At 32.2% G+C, this 14,323-nt stretch overlaps 1 protein-coding gene across 2 annotated transcripts in view; it reads right to left on the reverse strand.

Annotated features, from left to right (window-relative positions):
* The window catches only part of LOC110030930 (glycine-rich RNA-binding protein 2, mitochondrial-like), a 17,259-nt gene extending 10,540 nt beyond the window's left edge, over positions 1-6,719 (reverse strand). The window contains exon 1 of one of the 2 annotated variants that reach the window (XM_020733927.1): positions 6,427-6,719. In XM_020733927.1, the coding sequence (XP_020589586.1) occupies positions 6,427-6,667 (241 nt within the window). In that variant the 5' untranslated portion in view covers positions 6,668-6,719. The remainder of the gene's footprint in view (positions 1-6,426) is intronic. The other variant, XM_020733926.1, reaches the window with a different exon arrangement.
* Between the last annotated feature and the right edge of the window lie 7,604 nt (positions 6,720-14,323).

Consider the following 14,323-nt stretch of genomic DNA (forward strand, 5'->3'; position numbering starts at 1 on the left):
TAATTTACTAGAACTAAATGAAAATATGACACTAAATAGAACGCAATGGAGAAAAACGATTCATGTAGCCGACCCCACGTAGTGGAATTAAGGTTTTGTTGTTGTTGTATATATGATATATTATTTAAATAAAATTTAACCGAGTGTCATTTAATTAATTATTTAATTATAATATATTATAATTATTTTGAAATTAATTATTAATTACATATTATTTTATAAATATCTATCTATTAGCCAACAAATTTATTAATTAATACATTGTTATTATCAATATTTAATTAACCATGCTTTTTAATTTTAATTAATATATCATTATTAAATGTAAAATATATATTTATCAATAGGGCTGTCAAAACAACTCATTCGTGAACAGCTCATGTTCAGCTCATTCGCTAAGTTAATGAGTCGAACACGAACAAAGATAAATATTACTATTCAATTATATATATATATATATATCTTGATGAATAGTATTTCTACAAAAATTAATTGACTACAAGGATACAAAAATTTATAATCAATTAAAAGTGTTAATTAAAATTGAATAAAAGTTATTAAATTAGATTCAAATAAAGTTTCAATTTAAACAATAATTTTTAAATCTTGCATCAACTCTTAACATCTTATGACTACGTGATTAGGGTTATCAAAACGATTTTTTGTCCGTGAACAACTCGTGTTCGGCTTGTTAAGCAAACAAACCAAACACGAACACACTTTTTGAGCTCGAAATATAAACGAGTCGAACACGAGCTAGGTTCGCTCATGTTCGGCTCGTTTACACCCCTATTTATCATTATATAATCACTGTTAAATATATAATATCTTATACATTCAATATTTTTGCCATTTTACGCACTACAATTTGCTTATAAGTCAAAAATTCTCAACCGGTCTTAACCCAATTTACATTTTTGCCTACCTTATTTCACATGTAAATTTTCTTATCCAGATAAATATTCATACCTTCTTAACATTTTAATTTTTTCAAAAAAAAATTTGTAAATATTCATATTAATTTAATGCAATTCTTTATTATTTCACTATTTCAATAAATTAGCTTGTTAGTTCATGTTCTGATTACTTGATTGCAAAAAAATTTGCTTTGTCATTTATATATTATCTTATTTAATTAGTGTAGAGTAATTAGATATTAATTAATAATTTATTCAATTGCTTGTTTGTTTAGATTTATAAATTTTTTTTGTTAGCAACTTTCTATGAAAGGTCATGTGCATAGTTTGAATTTTTAGTTTGTTTATTAACACATTGAAATGCTTGTTCAATTAACATAAAAAAAGCTAAACATAAAAAAAGCTAAGTACAAGCCAAATCTCATTATTAAAAAATTTAAATGAATCTAAAATAAACATACATGTGAAAGCATGACTCAAGCTTGAGTCAAACATTAACAACTTAAAATATGATAAAGCCAAATCCAATCTATGGCATACTCTGCTCAATTACAACCCTACTATCGCTCGCAACCGCTTGTGGTTGCAGCCCACTGTCAACCTTATGTTAGGGCACAACAACAAAAAATTACTATGCATTTTTTTAAAAAGTGTGCAAACATTACATTAATAAAAGTCAAGATTACAAAAAGTATGTCCATATGTGTCTATCATGTACAAAAGTGTGACCTATCATTTATAAGAATAAAAGCAAAAAAATATGATCATTTTTACATGATTTAAAACAAAAGAATTCTCTAAAGCCAAATTGGAGCAGAAGTGAGCAGCACGGCTGCAATCCCCGTGCGAAGGAATATAACTGTCAAAAGGTAGTGAGGAAAACTAGATTTAGAGCCGTGGACGGTTAGCTTTGCCATGTCTTCTTCTCTAATGTGGATCTTAAGAAATGTATGATATGCACATTGTCTCCTTCAATAATTACTCATTTGCTCTCAAGCAACCATTGCCACACATCGTCTTTATCAGTGAAATGGCTTCAAGTTCAACTTGGGCCAAGTCCCAATGTTCTCATAGGTGTAACTGTAAACTCTTAAGCCATGTGAACTCACTTCTTTGATAACAAAAAACAACTTCATATGCCTGAGAAGTAATAGTTCTACATGTGTACATACGGATGAGTACGATTTCATCTTGTTTGGCATTTGTATTAATTGGAAACTGCATTATTCTATCCCCAAGTTTCTTATAAAAACATTCTTGAATCATCTATTCATTCCAGCAATTATTACTGATAAGATCAGACAATTTTAGGTTTTCAAGTCTCTCTACATTAGCGTGGCAGGGCCATTTAGCTTGGGTAAGTCCTGTATCCAGCACTGTTCCACCACCTCAATATTCCAGCCATTAACAATTCTACAACGTTAGATATTATCGAGAGAAGCCACCCCATCAAATAACATTTTCAAGGTAGTAGAACCGTTGTGGCAATGTATGTTGTTATGCAAACATTTGCCATTCTTCTTCTTTGAGCATAAATGGAGTGAGTTTTGATCCTGAAGATAATTCAAAGCTAGCTTGGCTCGCAGTGGTCCCTTCCACCTATCCAAAGCATGAATCGAATCCCCTGGAATAAGATGGTTGACATAGTATTTCCCAAGCAATATAATGTAGCAGGTGACGGTTTGGCTCCTTATGCCAAAGAAACTAAGTCTTTCAATCTACTTGAGAACTCCACTAGAGACTTCTGTGAGGATAATGAGCTACATGGGCATTGTGAGCTGAGATGTTTTAATTAATCCTGAGACATTCGATTTCATCCACCCGTCTGGATTGAAAAAAGTTACTTATTCTACCCATAGTGGCTTTACTGAAAATGTGGCCAATTTTGAGGAATTAATACGTTGACATGTCCAACTACAATAATTGTCTAGAATACTTCTCAACACGTTAGCCACCTTCATCAATGCTTCCGAGAATAAAATAATGTCGCCCGCATATAGCAGACGAGAGATTCTAATGGGACCATTAAAAGGGTTGATCCCTATATGTTCAGCTCTTTGGAGAAAGGCGAGTGAAAGAAGCTCCGGACAAATAATGAACAAGTATGGTGAGAGTGGGCACCCTTGTCAGAATCCACATTCCGCTTTAATCCATGGCAATTGTTTTCCATTGATCATAAGGCTAAATGTAGGATCACGCAGGTGCATCAGCATGTTCCACCAAGGGAGGAGAACAACAAAGTGATTCTTTCGAAGTATTTAGCATTTTGCTAGTAAAAAAAAAGTCATGGATTTCTTGTAGAACCTCTTTGTTAATGATAAATCAGAATTGCTTAAAAAAGTAGTGGTAATTCCATCAATGCCTGGAGCCCGATTAGGAGCCATTTGTTTTATTGCATTTCATATTTCCTCATCGGTACTTTAGTCCTGAGTTGTGTAGTGGATTTCCCAACTGAAGAGTCATCTCAATGTCTGGACAACCATCCATACTGATAGGCACCTTCATTTATTAGTGAAGAAATCAATGAGGGTCTTTATAATTTGATTTTTTATCCTCAAAAAAGCTCCCATCATTCTGCTTCAAACGGATGATGCGGTTAGTCTTATACTGAGACCTAGCCATTGAGTGAAAAAAGTTGTCATTCGAAGCCCCCTCCTGCAGCAGTCTAACTTTGGCACGTTGTTGCCACCACATAGTGAGACGCGCCAGTATAACATTGAATTTGTGCACATTAGCACAAAGTTCAGTTTCAGTTGTAGCCGTCAAAACCTCCTCCGAGTAGTCCAAAATCTTAATTTCTAATCTATTCTTGAGGACCCCCAATTCTTTACTTTTTTTTTTTTTTTTTTTGCTTCATTAAAATAAAGTTTTGAGAGTGTGTTTGCACCTCCTTTCCATAATTTGTGCTTCAATACCATAATCAGCTTTCCCCAACTAGTTTGGATGCCACGCAACAGCATAAGATAAGCACATATCCTCAAATCAGATAATTTTAGCTTGCTTGAATTCAAGTTGGTTGAGATGCAGAGCAATAAGACAATGGTTTGATGTGGTTGGTTGCAGCAAAAGGGATAATTTGGACAGCTGCCAAGTTGGCAAAGATTCTATCATGTCTCACCCAAATTTTTTTCCCTTCAATCTTTGTTATTACACCAAGTGTACCTTTGGCCATTGAAGCCCAAGTCATGTAAGCCATTTCTCTCCATAAAATCAAGAGTTTCCTGAACTCCTAAGCTAAAAAAAAAGGTCTTCCACTTCTTATGTCCATATGTGAAACAATACAATTAAAACCTCCGCCTATAAGAGTTAGTACATCAGCTTCGGCATTGTATGTGATGCACTTCCATGAATCTCTTCGAATTAAGTGGTCCTTATTAGCTTAAATTATACCAACTATCCATGTTTTATTGTCCAGAAAAAAATAGTATTTTCGGATAACCTGGTTAAGCATGATTATGGTGGTGAAAGAGAGAAGATGTCTCCTCAACAAAATAATAATATCTGTCGACTTACCAACATAAGGCTGAAAGCGAAAATCCTATCGATTATCAACCATCTTATCAATGTGTCTCTGATTGAACTGCTCAACCCGAGTCTCCACAAGATCAATGAAGTGCATTTTGTTGTCTCCAATAAGGTGCTTTAAGAAATTGCCAGTAGCTTTCTTCCGGGCACCCCTACAATTCCAAAAAAGAATGTTCATCATTGGTCCACTAAAGGGGGCATGTTCCCTCCATCCGTAATTTCCTCTATAGCTTTCTTCATTTTCCTGGGCTGTGGAGCCACCAAACCTAGGCGAGCTAGCTCCATTTCTAAATGAGTTTTAGAGACTATACTTCCAGTATTTCTATTTGTAATGCTCACCAAGGCATTTCCTTCTGATTGCATTTCCTCCAGAATATGAGCAGAATTAAAAACCGCTTGTGGTTGATCCACGATTTTAACCCCAATATCAACATTTTTGTCACCATAATGGTTGGCTACTCTATGAGCTCCCATTCTCTTTTTCGATTGTTGTCAATTTCAGTCCTCCTGCCAAATGCTAGCCACCCCTTTCAAATTTCCTTGATGTCCTAATTTTTATTTAAATTTAATTGTCTTATGTTGTTTGTTCTGTTGGCAAGATTGTGAATGTGTTGTGGGATCCACAAGCATTTCCTGGCCACCCACATTAGAACCCTCTTCATTTCCAGTTTTCTTTTTGGGATCATATATCGAATTCCCTTGACCCTCCCTCAAGCTTGTATCACTATAGTTGGGTTCCTTCACCGCCTCCACACGAAACCGCCTGGGAGAATCGGAGTTGGACTTAATGGATTTATGGGTGTGTTATCTATCTTCCCCACATGGTTAGTCGAGCCCCTACCAAAACTACATCCAACTTATTTATAGCCCATGAATTCACACCAAAAGCAAAGGTGAGATATCCCTTTGTACACAATTTTCAGAAAAAGTTTGTCAATGATACCTTTGACCCAGACACCCAGTGTGAGCCTTTCTGAAAGTTCAACCCAAACCCAAACCCGAGCATATGAGCTTCTTCCCCAAGAGCTTGTTTGACCATCAATCCACAGCACAGCAATAAAAGTAATGGTGGTGTTGTTCCAATAGAGGAGTGGCAAGTGAGGAAATCGATCCAAATAGGAGAAAAATCAGTCTGAAACGAATTTGGTGTGAAATTAGGTGTCAAGTATCCATTCCAACAATTTGACCAGCCAATTGTCTGAGAGTTCCGGCCTATTGATTTTTCATCTCCTAAGCCCATCTTGCCCATAGATGCATCAAGTTTCTTGGAACAGATCACACAACCTCTATCCCCGCAAGAACAACCATTCACAACAATTAAGCCAACACTCACCTCTCGAGTACCACCTCCTCCACCTTTAAGACCATCGCCGCTCCCACTCCTCTCCCGAGAGCGAGAGGAGGGCCAGCACCATGCCCAGACCTTCTCACTCAAGAAGCCAAAGAGGGAAACCAAAAGTGAAAGAAAAATCATAATGCATTTTATTTATATCCAACCAAACACCTAATGTATTTTTAAAATATAGCATTCAAGTTAAAATACAAGTGTTTCAAAAACTGCATACCAAATAACTGCTTAGGCAGCTTTTTTGCGATCAACCTAAACTCATTCAAGTTCTGATTCAAACATTTTAGGCATCTCATGACTAGCCTCATCCAATTCAGGCCAATAAAGCCAATCAGAGCCTCTTCAATTAGGAAAACCAGATCAATCCAAATCCCAATTCAATCTCCTGAAGGTGCATCTATATCACGCTCTATTTAAAAATTGTGCTAGATCATCTAGGGTTTTTAAATAATATATGATTAATCTTATTTGTAAATATCGGAAAACGATGCAGTATGGAAGCTTGAAATGAACCTTCAGGTGTAAACATGGGCAGTGGATTATACTCAGAATACCCAAACAAGAAACTATGAAGCTAAGGAAGCTTTTCAAAAGCGTGAAACGCAGAGAAAAGAGAGATTGAGGTTCGATCCTTACCTTTGACAAAGATTCTGGATGAAGAAGGGCTCATCTCCTCGGTACAAGAGTGATCGGCGCTTGGACAGACATGAGAAATCCTAGGTACGGATCCATTGCGATCTACACTTGTTGACCCAAAATTCTTTAGAGATGTGGAGAAGTGAGCTCGATGGAAGAAGACCGCACGAAGCGGGTGGATTTGGAGATATCTGCGAAGGCCGATCACTGAAGACGGCGAAGGAGTAGAGCGGAGTGCCATTCTGAAGCCCTGTTCTCCTGCTTTGCTTTGTGACCGCTGCTACGATTACTTGGGGAGCTGTTTTTCTTAAATAATTTGTTGTTTTTTTTTTTTTTCAGCAAATTGGTTTTGAATTTGAAATTGGTATCAAGTCAAGTTTGATATGGAGTTGAGTTCGACTTGAAAGTTGGATTTGGATATTTGATTTGAGGAGATTAGAATTTGGGCTGAGTATGGCTTTGAATTCGGAATCGACCCTACACTAAGTGGTAGGAAAGGGTGGGGGATTTCTAGATGAAGTTGAGGTATTAACCTAAAATAACTCTTAAAAAGAGACTAAATAGGTGGACTAACCTAAATTTTGGGAACAATGCCCTCGGTCAAGATGCTCATGACTTTTCATTATCTTGTATGCATTAGGATCTTTGAACTATTAACAAACAAAATAACAAGATGTCTCTTTTATTGATATAACAATGAATATAGTAGGCATTCCTATTATTTAATAGTTTGGGTATCTTCATTAGTAATCATGTGTTGATTTGTCCTAGGGTACTCACATAGTCCCAAGGGGTAAGCTATTTGTTTTATATGTCATGGTCATTAATTCTATCTATTGGATACCTAGTGAACTAACCTAGGCATCTAGACTAGACAACTCTAGGGTGTGTGTGGCCATTGATTTTCTTCTACATTGGCTAACCTAAGGTTCACAATTTGCATCTACCTAGGTGGTGGTTTTAAAAATTAAAGTTGGTGCTTTTAATTATTTTTAGGGTTTAATAATCCTAGATTTGTCAGTTATGGTAAAAAACATAATTTTCTTCTAATTTTTTAGGTTTTATTTTTCTAATTTGTCAGTGTGTGTGATAAATCATGGTTTTCTTTTAAGCTTGGGTTTGAATTTAATTTTATATCCTAAGTTGATATTCTTTGTTTGTTTCTTTCTCCAAGGTGGCCCTCTGATGTTTTGTTTAATGTTATGTGTTAGAGCCTTATATTTGAAAGAGTTCAACTCAAACTTGTCATGTTCAAACTCTTCATATTTGAGTTTCATTTATATGCTTACAAAATATATTTTCCTTTCATAAAAACAGTAATTTTATAAAATATTTTATCACGTGAAGAGTGTAAGAGATATGAACTTACATATGAAATGTAAATACTTAAAATGACCCAAGACTTATATACTTAAAGGCTAAGCTTATGAAATCACATTCTCCTAGAAAGGAGCACATTCATTATGCCTATGAATGTATAAATCTTGTTTTATGCTAAGCTATTCAAAAGAGCCTTATAAAGGTTATGCAAGTTTGATATTTTAATTAATGAGTTGAAGAAGAAGGCTGGTTGTGATTAGAAAATATTTTTTTTATGGATCTCTTAGATTTCTTTTAAATTTATTTTAGTTTTGTTTGAGAAATGGTTTTAGATTTGAGCTTGATTTATATAAGTTTTGGTTTATTTTAGTTTGAAATTTTTTAGTAGAGCTTTGAAAAAGGTTTTATGTTTTATTAGAAGTTTCAAGCTTTAGGTTTGCTAAAATTTTTCAATTAAGATAAAAGGTTTCAACTTTAAATGATCTTAAGTTAAGGTTTGTTAAAAGGTTTTGATGAAGATTTTAAGTTAAGGTTTCTTAAAAGGATTTCATTTCAGAAAAATATGTTTTAATTTTGATTAACTAAAAGATTATTTCGATGTCTTTTAGGTTTTAAGGGATTTAAATTTTTTATTGAGAGTTTTAACTTTATTAGATTTTAGTTTTGGTAGAAAACATATTTCAATTTTGCTTTTTTTTAAGAAGTTGTTTGAGTTTTGTTTTGAAAAATGGGTTGGGTATAATTAATTCTTTAAAAGATTAAAAAAATAAATTTTAAATGAGGTTTTTAACTTTAATTTTAAGAAATATTCTTCAAATTTTATTTGAGATTGGCTTCAAAAGGTTCTTTTAAAGGACATTCTCTTGAGCTTGAACCTTCATAAATTTTAAAATTTACCATTTTTTAGAACATTTAGTTGATTAGAGAAGTGCCAATTAGGTTTGCATACACATGTTATTGTTTTCATCTTTAGAGAAATGTCATTTAAAATAAATTTAATTGATTTTATAGGCTCTCTCTCTCTCTCTCTCTCTCTCTCTCTCTCTCTCTCTCTCTCTCTCTCTCTCTCTCTCTCTCTCTCTCTCTCTCTCTCTCTCTCTCTCTCTCTCTCTCTCTCTCTCTCTCTCTCTCTCTCTCTCTCTCTCTCTCTCTCTCTCTCTCTCTCTCTCTCTCTTACTTAGTCTAAGGAATTGAATCATTTCTCTTATAAGCAACATTAACATATATCCTATGTTATTCCAAGTCAAACATGGAGTTATAATTTGCAACATGAAATCACCGAGAAGCCGAGTCTTTTCTAGGGTCTAGTCTATCAAAAGGTTGAGTCGATTGCGATAGGCATTCTTATGGTAGTTGGCTTGCATGCTTATATGTCATGTCTTGGTCTGATGGATTAGGGCTCGAACCATTTGGATGTTTTTGTCTTGTTGGATCTAGATGGATTACTACATCCGGTCGACTTTGGCCTTGACTTTGGTTCGGTCTACTATGTCTAGTTTGATAAGCGGGTATCTTATGGTCTTTTGTTGGTGAACCCTTTTTAGTTGTACTTTTCTGCCTTCTGAACAGTTGAATCTCCTCGAGATTTATGTCGGTCCATTCCCAATATTCATAATTATTACTTCAATCACATATTATTGATCTAAATATATGATAAAAAGTAAATAAAAATATTAGTTTATGGCATGTATAACTATTTATATAATTATAAATTCAGATTCCTTATATATTTAAGTGATTCTTCTTTTTTATCCATAATCAAGGCTCGGATTAACCGTTATAAGAAACAAAGGATAATTCATGGTGATATAATTTTCTCTTTTTATTTTTTACTTTGAATTAGGTTTTGAAGAAATTTAATGTATTTTTTCCAATAAAGATAATAAAGGAAGTGTGTTTATAAGATAAATAATTATATGTTTAATCTATTAAGAGAAGGGAGAAGGACGGGAGGTGGCTGTTGGTGAAATGGTAATCAAATGATAAAACAGAGGTCAAATAATTTTTGGACAACCATATTTGGTCAAAATAAAGTATAGCAAAGAGAGTTAGGCTAGCTCAAGTACATACATGACTTGGTTAATGACTCTCTTCACAAATTAATGATATGTTAGGAATGATAATACGAGATGCAAAGTATCAAAAATGACTCTTGACAAATACATGAGCCTCAATCAAAGTAAAATACATGAAGAAGGGTCCTAAGTATATAATCTAGATTTTAAAATATTAAAATAGCTTCAAAATTCATCATGCATCATCTCTTTGATTTCAAATAATTTGACACTATTAAATGAAACACATGTACACGTTGAAGTAGATGGTAAAAGTTTATTATTACAAGTCATTTATAATCTCTTAGAGGGATGAACATATTATATGTGCTAAGAAACCTATGGGTAACTAACTTACATAAAATCACACTTAATAAGTTAAGGGTAACAATGATGGTGTAGTACATAATTATTATTGACCTACAAATGAATGTTATGCATGGAACAAAAATATTTAAGGCTTAGCCACAACAAATAGTTAAAATTCACTACATTGAAATAATAAACACTCTAGCTCTATGAGAATGTAAGATTCATTAATATGATCATTAATCATCCTCATAATGTGATCAGGTCCATATCTTCTCATAGGTTAACCAATTAAGAGCACCTATAAAATTATCTCGTATCAAACTTTTGGTAGTCCCATATCAGCCTAAACAAATTAATATTTTACGGATCATCTCGATAAATTATCATAGTTTTTAAAATTTTCATATTTTAATAGTAAATTTTTAAAAAAATATTTTGGCATACATCATGCTTTAAATAAGTTAAAATGGGATTTGTTACATCTATATGAATATGCAAATAAAATGGGAGAAAATATAAAATTTTATTTGGCTTTGGAGCAAGTGATCATATCATTTTGAACAACAATTTTTTATATGTGAAATAAGAGCCACCATATTGTGGAGTAAAATTTATTATCTTAAAAATGGATTCACTGCTTCGCTCAATGTGAGGTGAATCAAGCATAAATTTTATATTTAAAAGTCTATGAACAAGAACAAATGACTTTAAAAGAGCAAATAATTGCTTGATATTCTCATCATTATATAGCTGCAAGATAATTTTATAGGTGATTAATTAACATTAAATTCTAAAAATATTTCTACTAAAATTTCATTTCATCCTTGAGTTCTTCAATGAAACTACACTGATATTCTTTATTGTGTTGAATCTATAAATAGGGTGATATAGTGTATTTACTCTTAAAGTTTAATAGATCCTTACTTAAGGTGATAATCATTATTTAGGTAATGATTTTCAAAAATTGTTAGCTATATGACAATCCTTACAATACCTAAGATTATTCTCTATATCAAAGGTCATGACAAATACTAGAAAGTTTAGTCATAGGTATTGAATTGTAATAAGGTCAATGGAAATTCTAATAAGTACTTGATTAGCTTTCATGTTGATAAAATATCCATTATACTATACCAAAAGAAATTTAGTTTGTATGCTCTATGAGCAAATATCTCAAATGTTTTAATGTTATGATTCAAAAATTTAATTAACCAGTTAATAATAAGCTTTGGAGTTATTACTCTTTTTTATTGTTGTTTATCATCTTGGGCTAATAAAAATAACTACATATAAATAAGATTCAAATGCAATTTGTAAATTCTAGTTTAACTATAAATTACAATAAATAAGGCTAAAAAGTCGAGTGACTAAAGTGTAAAAAGTTAATTTATCTATTTGTTTAGATACAAAATAAAAAGATATTTAAACCATTTACCTATGTATGAATATAGGGACTAACAAAGACATGAAATAGAGGGATTAATAAAGGCACGATTACCCCAGTGGGGCAAAGTGGGGGTGTTCCCCGGGCTCTCAAACATTTTTTATATATTGAAAATAGTTGTTACAAGAGAATGAGAGAGCGATGCCAAAATGGTTGGAAGCCTAAATGACATGAATACATTTACATGAAAAATGTCCTCCTATTTATAGATGATAGGAGGATAAAAGTATAAAGATTATATTCTTGTCCTTGAGAGTTACATATTATCATTATATTCATTGGCACATTTTTGTGTATTTGACGTCTTTTCATGTGTTTGTCATCTTTCGTATATCTAACATCTTTTCATATGTCTAGCACATTTTTGTATATTCGACATCTTTTTGTTGTTGGGTCCATCCAGCGAGGTGGCCAGCCAGTTGGTTGGGTTGGCCGACAGATCTCTGTTGTCGTCGGCTTTCATCTTGATCTATGCGGGCATTTTTTTAACTTACAACAATAGAGAAACTTTACTTATAACGGAGAACACACAAATCATTGTAGAATACTCCAAAGAAAATTTTCATTTAAGAATGCATATCCTTGTAAGAGAATAAGAATATTATTTATAAACATGTTTAAGACGTCGCCTAAGAGGGAGAAGAGGAAGAGGGAGATTGGTCTTGCTTATGATAGGGAATAGAACTCATGATGATGTGGGTTTTGAAGAGTTCTTAGAAAAGTTTGGAGATTTTTGGTAAATTTCATGAGATTCCATGTGTTTTCCAAAGAATGGTAAGTAATGAAAAAGAATTTAAAGACCACTTGATGCAATTTCTTACTTATCAAAAGAAAGATAAAAATATAGGAATAGACAAAGATGATATACTAATAAAATGAAAAGATGAAGATTACCATGTAGTGATTAAAATGGTCATCAAATGTAGCCAAACTATGATTATTGGAAGAGAATAAGGCAAGCTCAAAAGCTTAATTGATTTAAGGCAATCAAATGAGTTCAATACAACTCAATTAAATTATGAAAGATAAGAGCATGTGGTACAAAGTATTTAAAGTGACACATTACTCAAAACCTAAGGATTAAGTATGTATGACTCGATCAAAAGAAGGAAGAAATGTACACACCAAAACCTTAATTACACAAATTTAAACTCATGAAATACTTGGCTAAAAAAAATATTTTTGTTTAGTATGGTCATCACTCATATATGTCATGTAAATTATATTAAATATAAGGAAATGAAAATTATTAATACTTATGTATACCTTTTTTTATGTAAAGATCACAAATTATATACCCTATCATTGCATTCATTTGTAAAGACATATAAAAGAAGCATGTAAAATTATTTTTCATGGCACATTAACAAGTTAGTATACATGAGAGATGCTTCATAAAATGTAGGATTTTACCCATTAATAAAATCATGGGTTCTAGGTGTAATACATATTCAATGTGCCTTGAATTTTTTATGGTTTGTAATGATCATTATTTAGAATGATCAATTATCATTTTAAAATCATTCCACCTAGCACTATGAATATTAATGAATATAGTTCTATATCATTCATGACGTATAATTACATTCATATCCGTAAATCATTATCCAACTATCATAAACTTACCCTAAAGTGCAATGGAAGCAAAATATTTAAGAGTAGTAAAACACAACCTATGATCGATAAAATCTAGTTCCAAAACTCCTTACATTTAGGAGCACACCAAATCATACAAGAAACGTGAAATTCATTTACTCATATAGTATTATGTTGGCATCCTACCTCTAACATGAAAGGCTCAAGAAAATTATCTTATGATGGTGTCTTCCATTTGTTTTATTTTGTTCTTAAACCTTAACTCCCTTTCTCTGACTTTTCAAATCTATAAAAAAAACTTCTTAGACCGGCTTCAATTAAAATTAAACAAATTAAAAAGACATAATTATTCAACAAAAGATACAATAAGAAGAATTAAGAAAGATTTCATGACATATTGTAACCTTTCTCCATTGTTAGATGATTTTAAAATTCCATAAAAATATGCTTAAGTAATTTTATTTTGTGCTACAATTCATTTGTAATTTGGAAAATTGATAGCACCAAAAAATGTAATTGTAAAGGATTTACTCATCTACCCGCAGAGTAGTTTCCTGAATTGCACCATAATATAATTAACATATTCATGTAAATGATAGGAGTCATTCCTAAAATTGGAAATCATCTATATGATTTTTGTGCATATATTTGTTTGATTAACAGGGATATATTTAAGGAAAAAATATAGTATGCTTTCAAAACAATTAAACCATAAATTTGGTACTTAAATAAATTAATTTAGATTAAAAGTTCACTTAAACACAATGAACATGACAGTAAGGTTGTCAAAATGGTTTGTTGTTCGCGAATAGCTTGTGTTCGGCTTGTTAAGAAACTCGTGTTCGATTCGTTCACTGAGTTAACGAACTGAACACAAATAATTCTTTTGTGCTCGATATATAAAAGAGTAGAACATGAGCAAATATCTGTTCATTCGAGTCCGGCTCGTTTTAGCTCGAAACAATATATTTGATGAGTGGTATTTTTTTAAAAATTTTAATTAACTACAAGCCTACAAAGATTTATAATCAATTAAAAGTGTTAATTTAAAAATTGAATAAGAACATATTAAATTACATTTAAATTGTGTTTTAATATAAAGAACAAGATTGAAATCTCAATGTAACTCTTAACATTCTACGTTATTAGGCTTGTCAAAATGATTCTTTAT

The sequence above is a fragment of the Phalaenopsis equestris genome, unplaced genomic scaffold, assembly GCF_001263595.1.
Source record: "Phalaenopsis equestris unplaced genomic scaffold, ASM126359v1 Scaffold000761, whole genome shotgun sequence".
NCBI lineage: Eukaryota > Viridiplantae > Streptophyta > Magnoliopsida > Asparagales > Orchidaceae > Phalaenopsis > Phalaenopsis equestris.